Here is a 15,831-nt window from a genome sequence, read left to right as displayed (position 1 = left end):
TCCAATAAATTCACTTTTACAAGATGCCTGTGTGCTTTGTACGAGGTTGTAATCACAAAAGAGATCATACCACTTGCTCGTTCTATCGCTTCCCGTCTGATGAAAGGACCAGGAGTCGTTGGACCAAACATATCAGGTAATATACATGTTTTGCATGGAACATATTCAAGTTAGCTACCTAGCTAGTAGCGAGCATGTTAGTTAGCATTATATTACATTACTTAGCCTTGTCATTTGTATTAGCCTTAACACGAAGTAAACCGAAATGTTAAACAGTAAGAGTAGTCATGATGGTAAGTATTTTGTGAAACATTTGAAGAGTAGCCTATCGCCCCCTCCACCAGGTGCTAAGGGGGCGGGAGGTAGGCTAACCCCACATTAGTATCAGCGATCTTTTCTACTTAATGCTATCTGCACAAATGGTTAACATTGACCATTAAAAGATCAAAGGCAGTTCAGGGAGAGTCGAAGGAAGGCAGGCAGCTTTGCATGACATTCTTCTGGACGTGTTTCATTGTGATGATAGTGAGAGTGAGTCAATCTGTTTGTTGGAAAGACAGTAGTTGAGTGATTACTGAGAGAAAATTATTAAAAGAGATAATTATTCAGTGTTGTTACTTTAAAGTGTTGTTACTGACCTTTTTCTCTTATTTCCTTTACCTCACCTGTAACTGCTGAGACCCTGAGGAACAAGCACACTGGTCTGACATGCTCTGGCAACCTGATTTCCACTGTACGTAATAGTATTTGGTTATGGTATATTATTTATATACATCAAAGGCACAATGTACCCCCCAGAGACACACATGTATTGAGTGTGATATTTTGCATTGGTCATGTGAAATCATCTTTACATTCTAGAAAACTGTAGGAGCGGCAACTTGTTTTGAAATTGAATTTTTAATATCCGATAATAAAGTTGATCTGTTTTCTTTATTCTTCTCTCTCCCCAGCTCCATCCATCACCATTCTCTGTTCCTGCAGGTCCTGCTTGCTAATCAATATTCATATATTTTTACACAATTACAAATAAAGTCAATGTATTGTATGATATGAAGTTGTGCTTCATTCTGAGTCAATAATAAATTCATTCTGCCTTCAGCTGCAAAATGATTGTGGACTGCACCGACATCCATGTACCTGCCCCCCCCCCAGTAAGATGAACCAAGCAAAGTTGACATACTCAACATACAGCTGTGCTCTTAAGTTTACATGAAGAATTTGTGAAATATTGGTAATAACAGGTTTAAATGATTATTAGTAATTAATTATATAATTTTCTCATCGTAGATGAGCAGACAGGGAGCCAGATGAGAAAAGCAGACTATGCAGCTGCCATTTCCCACATGGAAAAGAGAAAGGGCCAAGTGTATTTGAGTGGACAAAAGAGAAATCCCAAATACGAAAAATAAAATTATACAATTTGCAGATATGTATACAAATAAATATATATCCTATATACACCATCACGTATAATGATGGTGTATGATGTAGAAGGAAGTGTGGTAGATAACAAGTAAATATAGAGTTACATACAGATCCATGTTACAGCAAAAGATGGAATCACTAAGAAGCACGCAGTATAATAATAATAATTACACGCAACAATTAAATAACTGCTCAGCATCTCCACCACAATCCCAATCTGCTGTGTCCTGTTTCCCTCCCCTCTGCATAACACCCCATCACACATACGACACACAACGCAGAGTCCGAGGGTGTTCAGAGTATGTTTATTTAAATGTCCTCCTCTCTACTGGCCAACACAGGGAGCATATGCTGGGTGTAGAATTGTTCCAGGAGGAGGAGATTGCCATGCCATGCAGGGTCTTTGGGGATGGGGAGGATGATCGCCTCCATCGTGGTCCACAGCAGCAGAGACTCCGGTCTGTGATGTGCAGCTGTTATATAATATACAATACATTTTTTTGAAAAACATTTGATCAAAAAATAAGGATTTGGTCAGGATCTAGAGTCAGTGTGTAGTTTATTAATTAATCAATGCTCTCTACATTAGGAAAACACATATCAGTGTACCAGAGGGAGTCACACACAGCTGTGCCTAGATAACCAAACAAATTGACAACAGGGATGCAAACTCATCAGGTATGAAAAAGGTGACAAGGATCCGAGCCCCCTGACCCCACAGAATATCGGCTTTAAAATTAGGAATAACAGGATTTTAGCAGTCAGAACAACTAAAGCAGCAGTGTTAATATTAACAGAAACGCCATAGAGTCACATCTAATAGAAATATATAAAAAGCATTTATTTTAATTGTGTAGCAGTCAGTTTATAATTTTGGCAGCACTGTTGAGCATTTTGAAAATGTATTTTCATGCCTCTGTGCAAGGCTTAGTCTTTCTATCTTTATAGCCACTGGTGTAAAGTAACTAAGTTCATAAACTCAACAAGTACTATACTTGGGCACAATTTTGAGATACTTGTACTTTACTTAAGTATTTCAATGTTTTGCTACTTTGTACTTCTACTCCACTACAGTTCAGAGGTAAATGGTGTACTTTTACTCCACTACATGTATGTAATACCTTTAGTTACTTTACAGATGTGGATGAATGATGTGAAATATAATCAAGTGTTAAATCAGACTTTAGTTCCACCTGGAGTAAATCCAAAAGCTACCCTGCCTGCAGTATACAAAGTCATTCAAACTAGCTGCACCTTTACCAGCTTTGATAACACTTTAATGATCAGTCATTATAAAACATATCATATTATTCTGAAATGGACCAATCTGCAAAATGACTACTTTTACTGTCGCTACTTTCACTATATTTTGATAATAATAATTTTCTACTTTTACTTGAGGAACATTTGGAAGGCAGGACTTTTACTGTAACAGAGTATTCCTACACTCTGGTACTTCTACTTTTACTCAAATACAAGAACTGAGTACTTCTACTTTTAAAACGAAGGCTAAAGCTAACGTTAGCAGATAGTGACAATGTATGCTAGTTAGCTAGCTCAACGATAATATTGCGACGGGGAAAAAAAACTTTTCAGTGCATATCACGCTCTGCCGCTCCGACAGGGAGCTCTACTCTGAACACCTGAACGGCCCGTTCTAACAGCTGTTCACCAGCGGTCCAGTCTGTGCCACAGTGACTCCGGACGCACAGTTAATATTAACGAACGCACCGTAGGTAATGTAGCTGCTGAAGCTAGACCATCATCGCCGAGCAGCAGAGGCTTATTATACATCATGAGCAGACATAGCCGTGGGAACATGTTTCAAATGGGGGGTGCTGTGGCAATGACACCAGGGCTGGTTCTGACCAATGTGCTGCCCTCTAGGCAAGATTTTAGGTGGCAATGAAAAACCTCTACAAAAGACCAATACACTACAAAAAGAGAAACATATTGACATGGTGGACAGCTTATATAAAAGGCTTCAAATGTATTTAGTATTATAACATGTTTTAATTGGGGGGTGGATTTCACATCCTCTAGGGGGGTCCGGGGGTGCCCTCCCCCCGGGAAGATTTTTTTAACATTTTAAAGTAAAATGCTTCAATCTGGTGCACTTTGAGCGCCCAATTACTAGAGACTGATCTAGGGGGTACAACTCTAAACACCCATATGAAAAAGATCGGTTTGCATTTTATTCATCAAATATGTGAACATTTCCAATAACCTACCATAGCCAATAACAAATAAATGTAACTTATTTTATTTGTGTTGTTCATTCATATCTTATTTTACCAGTTAACATTTATTTATTTATTTATGCATATTTTTTAATCTCTCCAGTTTAAACGATATTTTTGGTTTACTGTCCTATAGTATACATTGGAATGATTTCAAACCTGTTTTTATTTGTCCTAATAATTATAAAGGAGTGCCTTGGAAATATATGTATACATAAATTGTGATCAAAACGTTTGAGACTCACTGAGATAACTTAGACTAAAGTGAACTATCTAAACACTCAGTCGTTTACCTCACTGAGCCTCTCAGTCTGACAGGACAGAACTCTCCCTCCATATTATTGTAGAAACGGGTTCTTATATCCGTTGGCCTAGCAGAAGCTAACAACAATCCCCGCCGGTACCGCGGTATCCCCGCGGTATCCCCGCGATATCCCCACGGTATCCCCTCTCTCTATCTCTCTCACTTTGGCTGTGAGTTGCGGGCGCCTGATAAGCCAACATCCCCCACTTTCATCACTACAGCGCCCATCGTACAGGGCAAATGGAAAATGTAACCGGGGTGAAAAGGGTGTTATCTTTACTTAATTATGAATGTTGTTACATCAAGGCTGAAAATTCGTTTTTTTAAAAATTATATTTGTATTTAATCTTGTGGAAGTGCAGATCCCCTGTCCTCCACCAGGGGGTGCTGCAGCACCCTCAGCACCCCTACTTCCCACGGCCCTGTGAGCAGAGCCGACAGGCAGGAAGACTCGAGCAGACAGCTCGCGCTTCATTATAATATATAAAAAAAAGCTCGCGGCCGCACATTAATCCGGGTCCCAGACCCCCTCCCATACCCCAAAAATATTTTTATTGCAGATCTACAGGAATCATAAAAACGACCTATTTTGGATTAAAAACGGAGAATTTCGCCGAAAGGTGACAAGTTTGCATCCCTGGACAAGATAACCAAAATCCTTGAATCTACACAGCAAATAAACTCAAATGACACAACGAGATGTAAAAAGGAGATCACACATATAGTCGATATAGAACTGGCCGCTTCAATCTGAAGAGCAACTAAAACAAAACACGGGAGTGTATCTTGTTCTTGTGAACACTAATGTTATCCACAGCATACACAGACACCACAAAGTTCTTAAGGAGAAAACTAGTTGCTAAAACAAAACACGTTAGTGTACCTTGTTAGCTAGCTGACATTAACCTTAGACATTGCACTCATATTACTCACTGAAACCTTGTAAAGCCGGTCCCGCATGCTGGCTCTTACAGAACCGCTCCCTTTCGTGTATGTACAGCTCTCAACATGCCCAGACTTGTAGTGATTTTCACCTCTTTTTATACTTTTTCGCCTCATTCTGAAAGAAACAGGTGAAATTTACTAACGTGACAGCCATCTTTGTGATGGTGACGCGTATTGTGCGAGACCAGAGACCTGTAGTTCACTGAGCGGTTTCACACAAAAAAAATTGTAACTTCACAGTTTTACGACACATTTTTATTTTTTTGACTTGCAAAATGTTCTTTTAATTTGACAAACATCATATGTGTCATTCGTGGCACAATTCAAACGGGATCGAAAGATGACTTTTCTCTCTCCATTGACGTCAATGTATAATTTTCCGCTTCCGGGGTCCCATGGGTCGGAAGTAGATGGGCGGGACTTCGCCTCTCTATTGTGCGGTCGCGTAGTAAGTGAACACCATGCTACCGATTACTATCCGATGACCATGAACGCACCGGACATCGGCTACAACCTCCTCTCTGTCTGACTTCGTCAAGCAGGTAATGTGCTGCACCGCATGCCTCCAATATTTTAATGTTTATTGTAAGTAAATCAGTTGTAGTTACATATCTTTTTAAAGCACGAGCTAGCTAAACACATATTAGCTTTACTTGACCGGAGATATAGTGCAGTGGTGAGTCCTACAACCCGGAAATGAGTTAGCATTTTACAACTATTGGTTCCTTCGTCTCAGAGTCAATGGGATTTCTCCATAGGATTTTGGAAAATAGCTCGAAATAAGATCTGTGGAAAACGAACCTGCTTGATAAATGCACCTTTTGTTCAGCCGGATAATCTCCACATATCTACCCTACTTTTATAATTTTCGAATCATAAATCTAATGGCCAGAAGCAAAATGCTAACGTTATGCTATAAACGAACTACAGACCATGGATGTATAATAAGAACCTTTAGAATAATTGACCTTTTCGCAAAGCCACGCCCCCCCTTGGTTACTGTTGCTAGTCCGAGAAGCTGAGAGCCAGATGCGTTAAACAAAGCCATAATGGAGGGTCTCCTTAACGTCGGAGTCGCCTTAACAGACTCATTTTGGAGCAATAACGCAGCAATATCCTCCAGGTCCCGACAAAAGGTGCTACAATACGCTATGGAGGGTTATATCCACAGTATAAACATTAGAAAAGAGGGAGGCACAACATCAATAGAGGCACTTGCATACAGGTCGCAGTGCAAGAGTGAAAAACCACATGAGCTGTACTGTATGTCAAATTCGACGGAATTATTATTATTATTTTGGAATAAAACAATACAATCACAAGAGGCATTAAATGTTGTAGTTTGTCTAAAGTTAATTACCGTTTCCTTGGTGGCTTTCTGCATCCACCTTGTTGTTCCTTTGTGGGGGTCGGGTGCCCACTTGTGCAGCAGGATTAGGCAGTAGGCTTTCCATTAACAAAATGCTACAAAGATTAAAGCAAAATATAAATGAATGATTGCCTGTTGGCTTTCTTGTTTGTACTTTGACCACAGGTAGACTAATAACGGAGCTCAGCTGTTCAGACATTATTATGCATCAAGTGATATACATGGTCAAAACGACCTAGAAGCACACAGCTTACAGCTGTAGTCGTGTGACTTTAGCTAACGTTAGTTAGTGAAATTAGTTAATTAAATTAGTTAGTTAATTTGTGAATGTAATCTTTGCTAGCTAGCTAGCTACGTTAGCACGTATTTACCTTGGAGCAAACGTATTTGTGTTTGTTGATATTCGCCATATTCAGCTGGGCATGGGGCCTGCCGCATTTCTTTATCCACTGGCGGCATCTCTCCTCTCGGGTTTAGGAAACGGATAAAATATCACCCCCCCCCTCTAAGCTTATGGGATATCTGCTATCCGATTTGCAAAGACCATAAGCACAACGCTTCACCATTTTCGCAATGAATTTGAACGCTAAGCTTGTCGGACTTCCACAGGGAGCCGCGCACGTGATCGAATATGATTGGACAACGGGCATTTAGGGGCGTGGCTTTGCGAAAGGTCAATTACCTCTAGAAGTACACCAAAACATACCTGTTAACAATGTAAATGCTGTGTTGGAAACAAAGTTAACGTAAGAAAATGTTGAGTTAAATACTTTTGGCACTGTATATACAAAGCTTGGAAAAATGCCTATTGTGGCTGTCATACTTGCATACAGTGGCAACTAATAGTATTGTGAAGAAATGTCATGACAACAATCGACAGACTGTTACTGCACGCTGATTGTTGTTGTCCTATTTAGGACAAAACGTTCAGAGCTGTCCTTGTTCCAGTCCGCCCCTGATTGATTAGTGCTTTAACTCTTAAATTACACCCAATGTTAAAGCTTGTTGATGATATGTGAGATTGTAAATTGTCATGCATTCTAAAGTGTTTACTGTATTTTTTTCTTTCAACAGATACCAAACCAAAGCAAGATCAAACAGCACTTTTAAGAGCCTTTTTCAATTTCTTCTCTTCTCCCTCCTCAGAGCTATATTCCCTACATTTCTTCCTGTCTTCTCCCCATTTTTACCATCTTCATCTCTGTCTCTTTACCACTTTCTCTTTTGTATTTATACGCATGCAAACACACACACCTGTGTGTGTTTTGATTTCTAGTTCCTGAAATGGCTGCTAAACAAGGCGAGGAACAGCTCGAAGATGCCATTTTCCTTGCCGATTTACTTTGTAAACAACTGAAGGTACATTTTTTTATTTCAATTGTATTGGTTTTGTGCCCGATGTACTGATTAGGTTGATTGATTATGTGCTTGTAATTTTGTAATGCTTGTAAGTGAATAGGAATACACTGGGAATGAAAAGCAGCTTGTTGTGAAAATGCATGACTACTTTATTGAAGGAGGAAGAAGACAGGGCCAGAGCAGCATCTAACAGGAGCAGAATCCGCTGGGTTGGCAAAGATGCTCAGGGCTGTCCTCTAAAAAGGAGGAGCAGAAGTGGGGCAACCTGCCGATGTACTAAAGGTTTGTGCATGTATACAGGTATTCATGATTAACATATCATTTTTGTTTTGATTGTTCGCAACATGATTGGTACAGCATGTTTCAGCTTAGAGAGGTATTGAACAAATATCTGTTATTCCGTCGTACATATAAAAATAGGCCATTGTAATAAATAGTTAGAGTTGGTTAGAACTGTTAGAACTCTTTTAATGCATAACATTTGCCTGCGATTGCCTCCTGTTTTCTGTAATTATTATCTGTTACCAATATATCTATTATTATTATTATTATTTTTCAGCCAGAACTGTTGCCATTGACAGTCCAGTGACTGTGGAACCAGCTGGAGCAACCTCTGCAGTACCCCCTCAGCTTTTTGGTAGGATGACATTTACTATCATTGAAAGTTAGGAAATGTGTCAACATAACATCAAACGAATACGTGATGCAATATGAGTACGCTTTTGTGATGCTGAACATTTTCTTTTTTGTTTGTTTCCAGAAGATGAGATTCAGCAATTGCAGGAGCTTTTGGTTGATCAACCATCAACCTCTTCCTCATGGTGCCTGCGCCAAAGTGCTGCCCAATTGGAGTGGCAAAAGGCAAGGTCCCATCACTTGGACAGCTTGGTACCGGAAAGGAGATGCTCACATTGCTCCGCTCCTGCGGTCCTTCGCTGCAGAGAATGCATGCCCCTTGAATGGTTGTGTCATGACTGTGACATTTCTAAACACAGCATACACACCCTTCATATCAGGGAGTCCTTCAATGAAGGATATTTCAAATGTATTCCCTCAACAATGTCACTAGTCAAGACAAATGACATGTTCACTTTGAGACACCAAGGTATTTCACTTAACACAATTTAGCCCCAAGTGGTTATTTTATAACTTTCCTAATGTGCTGGTAGTTTAAGACATATTTTTAACCTCTCTTCACAGATCGTCTTCTGCCCACTGGTAGGCCTTCACACTCGTGTAACCCTGAAGGTGTTACAGAGTCTATAGGCAGGCCTGTCATTTTCGTCTGCATTAATGGTATGATTTTAAGTGTTCTTTTTGTCACCCTAATACAGGTAATGAATGCGATTGTTTTTACTAAACTGTATTTATTATTAGGGCGTTATGATTTGCATCTCCCCAAGAGGGTGTGCAACACATGCCATTACGAATGGACACCTGATTGGGGAGACCTCATTAGAAGCGGTTACTGGCCAGCTTCTGTGAACGGAGACACGTTATATTCCACGGATGTCTTCAAATCTTTTGAGGACCTGAAGACTGTGGCACCAGGTTTGTCCAGACAGGCCTTTTTACAGATGCTGGAACACAGCATTATGGAAGGGTAAGATGATTTTCATTGAGTATTGCATAAGTAGAGGGCATTGTGAAAGGATGCATTTTATTTTGTGTAGATGAAACATGTTGATTGGAAATATGTTTATGTCAAAATAACTAAATTGAAAAGCTTACAATGTTACTGAAAGTAGTTTAACTAGTGTTACATTAGAGCTAAAAACCTAGCACTGGTAGATGTAGGACATACTGTATAAGATCAAACATATCATAATCCAACTTTTGTTCTTTACTGAAGAACACAATTTGTATGATGAAAAACATTGTGCTCTTCTGTGGGAAAAAATAGGATTATGTATTGTACTGTAGAGAAAGTAGAGTCATGGTGCATATGTCAAAAGCTGAAATAATGCTCCTTCTCTTCCAGCATCTGCCAATCCTAACCTGACCTTCACTTTTCAGGATATCGTGTGTTAGGGATACTCCTAATAGCCCCCCTCTTGCCTCTAACCACTGTGAAAGTCTTCCTGTTTCCTCGTATTATTCTGACATGTGTAAGGTAACAATTTTGCTTCTCAAACTTCCAGACAGGAAAAATCCATGGAGATGTCTTCCAAAGAAGCTTTCTGGAGTATATGGCCTGCCAGTACGAGTGCCAGAAAATGACGTGTGAGGAACCCTTCTCATTCCCAGCTTCTACTCCCAAAATGTTGGCTGTGTCAGTGGATGGGAATAGGAAACAGTACCGTTTCCGACAGTCACAGAGGTACATCTTTTTTGTATGTCAATTGAATTTAAGAAGTAGCCTATCAATGATGATAATAATGAATTGAATATTTATTTTTGAATTTAGGATCGATGAACCACTTTTTAAAGGGCCGTTCATCATGGAAGACTCGGCTGTCACAGACTTTGTTGACAAAGTTAGAACAAATTTAAAATGTGTAAGCACAACATTTTTTTTCCTATCATTTTTCTAGCCTTTACTTGTTTTGAGAGTGTAACATTAAAATGTCTTTAATTGTAGACCCCAGGAAAAGGTACATGTGGTACCAGCCAGTGGTCAGCTGCTCGAGAGACAGCAAGAAGAGCCAGCAGGCTTGATGAAGAGGGGTTAGAGGTGGCTGTATGTAGACATGGAGTGCTACTGAAAGCTCTCAACATGTTCAGAGGAGACATATTTGCCTACCTCTTGTTCCTTCAAACGCAGTTTCAAGCTACAAACGTGCATTTTTATTGCACAGATATTGCTTGTAAATACTGGCCCTACCTCGAGAAAGTGGCAAAGACAATGCCAGAACTGCGACCTTTGCTGAGCATGCAACCGTTTCTCTCGTTCATGCATGCCGAGGCCCATTCCACAAAGTGTGAGGTAGGCCCACTCTTATATTATTGTGATTGTAAGATTTTTTTTTTATTAATCTATGACATATAATATATGTGTATTTGTTAGATTGTGTGGAGTGGGAGAAATGTGGAGGGTGCTGGTTCGACGGCCGGGGAAGAATTGGAGATGGTGAACAGCTTTCTGTCACGTTGTGCCATCACAACTAAGTACATGACAAAATCAGGTATGTCCTCTTGTCATTAGACCAACATAATTCTGTCTTGAAGTTATTATCCATCTCTTACTTTACTTTATCTTTGTTTTTGATGTAGTCTGTTTCAACAGTACTAGAGTTTTTATGAGTTGATTTCCAAATACCCAAGTTATATAATCTGCTTGTCAATTTTACTTTTAAAAACAGCTCGCAATGACATGTTGACTGTCCATGCAATGGGATGGAACAGACGGAAGCAGGAAAACCTTCATGTCGTGTTAGCCAAGAGATATGTCAAGGTAATTGGCCATGTAAGTATAGGCATGACAAGATTAGATTTGTAAGACTAATGTGCAAACCTGTCACAAACAAATAATTGTCCAAACTGGTAAAGTGTTGGATACTGAGTGCTTGCGCAGGTCTGGAAAAGTTTGAATGATTAATTACTGTTTTCAAGACATGAAAAGTTATGGAAATTTGGGTGAAAATCTTGAAAATACATCTGTATCGGCAACATCTTTTTTACAACAGACAATTGCAATGTTGGAGGGTGAGACTCAAAAAATGAAGGACACCTGCGAAGAGCTTGGATGCCCTGAGGACAAAGTCCAACAATGGGTTAATGATGTTAGAGACTGGGCAACAAACGGTATGCTGTTTCCTAACATGATAATATAACATTGTTATTTAACGCATAGTATTAACACCTATGTTTTCTTTGTCCTCAAACTGTGTTTCTTGTTATTTACCCAAGACAACACATCAGGCGACAATCAGTCTCTCCAGATGTCCATTGAGCAGCTATTTCTAGGGCTGTGCCAAAAGAAAGCTTGCCTCTCTATAGACAGACTGGTAAGTTATTATTATTCAGTTGCAGTCATGTAATTAAAAAATTCCATTGAACATTGTTTCTGTAATCTTTTTTACAATTACGTCATATAGACAGCAATAAGATTTGGCAGTTGCGTCGCAAAAGGTTAAGGGAGGAAAAGACCAAACTCATAGCGGCAATACGCCAGTACAACACCGGACAGCCTCCTGAAGGAGAAATCCAGGAAGAAGAGGTGGAGAGAAGACTGTCTGCAGAACAGCAAACAACAGACAGTCTAATATGGCCATGGGAAGTGCAAAGTGATGGGAAGAGCTTCTCTTGTTTGTGTTTATATAATATGTTTATTTTCTGGCACTAAGCAAGACCTATAACACCAGCTTCCCAGTCAATGGACTATGACCGGTCACTTATCCTACTGGTGCATGTCTTGGTCGGTAATGGTATGCTTGCTGTTCCTCTCTCTTCAGAATCGGTGTCCATTTTGGCCCAAAAAAAAGTCTTTGATGCCTACATGGGCAAAAGGAGACTTGTGGAGGAGAGGGCCATAATTGTGAGGGAGATGAGGCAGCACTGCCTTTATCTGAGAAGTCAGGCTGACAAGATCAGCATGCAGATACAACATGTGTCATGTGGAGGACATAGTGGTAAATTCCATGATGCCATAACCAAATACTACTTAACATCCACAGTGTGTACTAGTAACAAAAATGAGATGCCTTTTCACTATTCTATTCTCTATGTTCTGCCCTAGACATGACTCAAGAAGGGAGAGATGGATTAGCTAGTCTTCTAAAGAAAAGACTTGCTGACGTGGACACACACATCCAGCATCTTTCTTCGGCCTACAGCCTGGCAATCAGACCAAATGCCCCTCAATGGCCTGATGATTCTGTGGAGAACCATGACCAAGACAGTGACATCAGTGATGACAGTGAGGAAGACCCTGATGAGGACATCACACACACCCTACCCCCACCTTGAGGAAAGGACGCTGGGGCACAGCGCCTCTCTCCCCCACCCTACTCCCTCCTTGAGGAAAGGACGCTGGGGCACAGCGCCTCTCTCCCCCACCCTACCCCCTCCTTGAGGAAAGGACGCTGGGGCACAGCGCCTCTCTCCCCCACCCTACCCCCTCCTTGAGGAAAGGATGCTGGGGTACAGCGCCTCTCTCCCCCACCCTACCCTGAAGGACACTAGGGTGTACAGCAGGGGTGGCCAACCAGTTAGAGGTTGAGAGCCAATCATTTCCCTGCGTTACTGCAAAGAGCCACATCATACAGATAAGCACACATGCTGGGTGTATGTCCACCCACCTCTCTCTCTCCTTTCTGTGTGCTCCCTCAGTCTCTTGCTCTATGTGCCAGTCTCTCTCACACATAGAACATGAACATCTAAACATTTACAATAATTGACCCACACACTCAGACACACCCTCCCTCACACAGACTCACATACCTCTGCTCAGTCAGAATTCTTGTTAATGTCACACACCATGATATTGACTGAAATGTACTTAACCTCTCCTACCAGTATTAAGACCAGAGGCCAGTTATCGTCAAACAATAACATTGTGTGCACTCTCACACACAACTTCTCACTTCAAATAATGTGAAAAAAGGTTGTTATCTTACTATGCATGTTGCTTCTTTGAACTAAGTGAACATTCTGGAATGAATTGCCTTGAACAATCCTTAAAAATGTGGCTGGTGAGGAATATGTAAACGTTTGTATTTAAAACAAACCCATGACTAAGGTTGGTTCAGACATTGCTATGTATTGTAGTTTAGTTAATTCTCCTCACATGATAACTATCTCAACCTTTACCTAACCCTCTGACTGACAGAAGCTTTGCTGACAGAGATGCACTTTCTCTATTTTTTATTTCTTTACCACAATTCACCTATTCGGGAGTCCTTCTGTGTCAGCAACCAGCTTTCCGTGAGCAGGCCCTCTCTCACACTCACACACACACCTACCTACAACTACAAAGTGTTGCCGTTTAGGGTTGAAAACATTATATTGAGTTATTACGGTTTTATCTGAGTTATTATCTTCAGAAGCAGAACTCTCCCTTCACTGTCACATTGCGAGTGCAGTAAAGCCTGCCTCCGGTGCTGCAGGATCTGCATTCTGATTGGCTAAATCACTTCTATGTTGAAAACTCTGTAACGATTGGCCTGGAACTTGTGTGTTGTTTACCCTTTGTGAACTGGGATACATATGCGCAAAAAAACACACAAAATAAAAATTCTATATGAATTGAAGTTCACAAACCATGGTTTACGTGTCAACTCACTCATTTCTTTGTTGATGTTCACATATCTGTTATCTGATTAAATAAATGCTATTTTAGCCCACTTCCTTCCAACTGGACAGATGTTATCCAATACCCATAGTCCGACAGGTATTCACCTGGCTTTCTTAAAGTAAAACAGGTACACAAGTTAACAAAATACTACATTTATTGTCATGTTTCTCACACTATGAATGTACCATTACAACAGCATTCGTCTACATATAAGAGGCAATGTAAGCTGTGTCCAAGTTCTGACACCCATGTGCAACATCTCAACTGGCTCATATCTTGTCTTATTAATGTTTCTCATAACTAATTGTATTAAAATAAACTCATTTTCCATCAACCAGCTTGTCACAGGAGTCTCAATGTTCGTCACACCCTCTGAATGTACCATCACAACAGCATTCAGCTACATATAAGAAAACATACAAGTGTGTCCAAGTTCCGACACCCTGTGCAACACCTCAACTGGCTCATATCAGAATCAGAAATCCTTTATTAGTCCCACAGCGGGGACATTTCCGCTTGTTACAGCTAAAGTGGCATAGCAGCTAAACCAAATGCATACCACAGAATAAGCCAACATATTAATTATATTATATATAATTATATTTAAAAACATTTTAGAAGGCCTCACGAAATACTTTAATGTAAATTAAAATGTGAAGGAATGTGTGTAATGTGGTGATTGATATCATTGACATTATTCACCCACGGATCTATGGGTTGGGGTATTGTTCCGCACGGACATTTTAGTTAACCAGACTTCCTGTTGATGTGAAATCCGAAAACATTTTAAAAGAATAAAAGAATAATTTATTCCGAGTGTGCTTGCTTTTCTCTTTGAAAGTCATCACATAACGGCATTGTAATACACGGTTCGGCTGCATTAAATATTACATATCTGCCGTAGTTCTCTATTTATAGAGCCCTGATGAGACTTCTAGACAAACAGGAAGAACTGCCGCCGAAACTGAATATGTGACGTGGATCATAAATATATCAGCAATTAAACAACATCTTGCATTTCTTTTCACACAATACGTCTTGCAGTATCAATACTAATTCGGCTGACTTTTATATTTGATCCAATTGGTAGATAGGCTGTATTTACACCATAAAGGTGCACAGCTGATAGAAAGGGACACCTAGTAGTTAAATCACGTTATTGAATTTTATTATTTTTATTATTAGATATTAATAGGAGACACAGTCACACACTGATAAAGCTTTATTTAAACATTAAAGAATACTTTAGGTTAAGGTCTTCTTTTTAATAAGTAAAAAGCTTTGGGGGTAGGCCTATACATATTAAGCCTGACAAAGTACTAATATATTGCTTTCCTGCAATGTTAACTACTGTATGTGTAAGCACTTATTTTAACTGATATTATACATATGTATTATACTCTTATAAGATGTATGTAGATAGACCCATCCGAATCTAGTTTTGAATAGTCTGTCGTGGTTCCATCCCATTTCAAAGTGTTGCCTGTTCGGCGCTCGGCGTAACCCACGGCGCACTGCCACTCAAACATCCAATCACAGAGCTTGAGGACTCGTCACGGGGTTTGTCAAACATAGCGGAGAGAATACTTCTGTGTGTATGTGTTTGTGTGTGCCAGGTGTGATTCACAAGGGGGGATGGGCACATAAGGGGGGGAAACACATCTAGTGTATGTGTGTGTGTGTTGTATCTGATCCGGATGGTTACTAATTCCATTTCTTTATGGCGGTCATTGGTGTTAAAAAGTTGACTAAATCATCAAAAATTCAATGAAAGTGCTGATCAGCAATTGTATATGTTCAAATGTCTACTGTGAAGGAGGTCATAAACCTTAATGCAATCGAATGTAAAACAAAAAAGTTTTGATTGATGAAAGTAGTAAATCGGTCAGATTTGACCCGAACACAACAGGAGGATCAATGACCTTATTTTGTGTTGACTTTGTTGGAGTTT

General features: G+C 40.0%; 1 protein-coding gene and 1 long non-coding RNA gene across 7 annotated transcripts; one reads left to right on the top strand and one right to left on the bottom strand.

Moving 5' to 3' along the window:
• Positions 1–312: 312 nt before the first annotated feature.
• On the bottom strand, positions 313–5,024 carry LOC307031240. The gene is made up of 2 exons (XR_013805890.1): positions 4,906–5,024; positions 313–1,901 (listed from the first exon to the last, which is right to left on the bottom strand). It is a non-coding gene; the product is annotated as an uncharacterized lncRNA (long non-coding RNA).
• Positions 5,025–5,342: 318 nt separating this feature from the next.
• Positions 5,343–14,214, top strand: LOC307031238 (uncharacterized protein). Of its 6 annotated transcripts, XM_079668157.1 has the most exons (16): positions 5,343–5,459; positions 7,361–7,645; positions 7,804–7,927; positions 8,205–8,282; positions 8,406–8,750; positions 8,846–8,941; positions 9,023–9,248; positions 9,787–9,965; positions 10,053–10,143; positions 10,227–10,571; positions 10,653–10,770; positions 10,948–11,051; positions 11,272–11,389; positions 11,495–11,592; positions 12,040–12,216; positions 12,324–14,214. In XM_079668157.1, the coding sequence occupies exons 8-15, from the start codon at positions 9,835–9,837 to the stop codon at positions 12,118–12,120; spliced, it is 1,086 nt and encodes a 361-aa protein (XP_079524283.1). In that variant the 5' UTR covers positions 5,343–5,459; positions 7,361–7,645; positions 7,804–7,927; positions 8,205–8,282; positions 8,406–8,750; positions 8,846–8,941; positions 9,023–9,248; positions 9,787–9,834; the 3' UTR covers positions 12,121–12,216; positions 12,324–14,214. The 6 variants fall into 6 exon arrangements, with proteins under 6 accessions (XP_079524283.1, XP_079524285.1, XP_079524286.1 ...); XM_079668159.1 differs by having other exon boundaries at positions 8,409–8,750; positions 9,023–9,965; XM_079668160.1 differs by having other exon boundaries at positions 9,023–9,965; positions 10,948–11,039.
• The last annotated feature ends 1,617 nt before the right edge of the window (positions 14,215–15,831 follow it).

The sequence above is a fragment of the Notothenia rossii genome (assembly GCF_949606895.1).
Source record: "Notothenia rossii genome assembly, chromosome: 3".
Taxonomy (NCBI): domain Eukaryota; kingdom Metazoa; phylum Chordata; class Actinopteri; order Perciformes; family Nototheniidae; genus Notothenia; species Notothenia rossii.
This window is presented reverse-complemented; position numbering and strand designations above follow the sequence as displayed.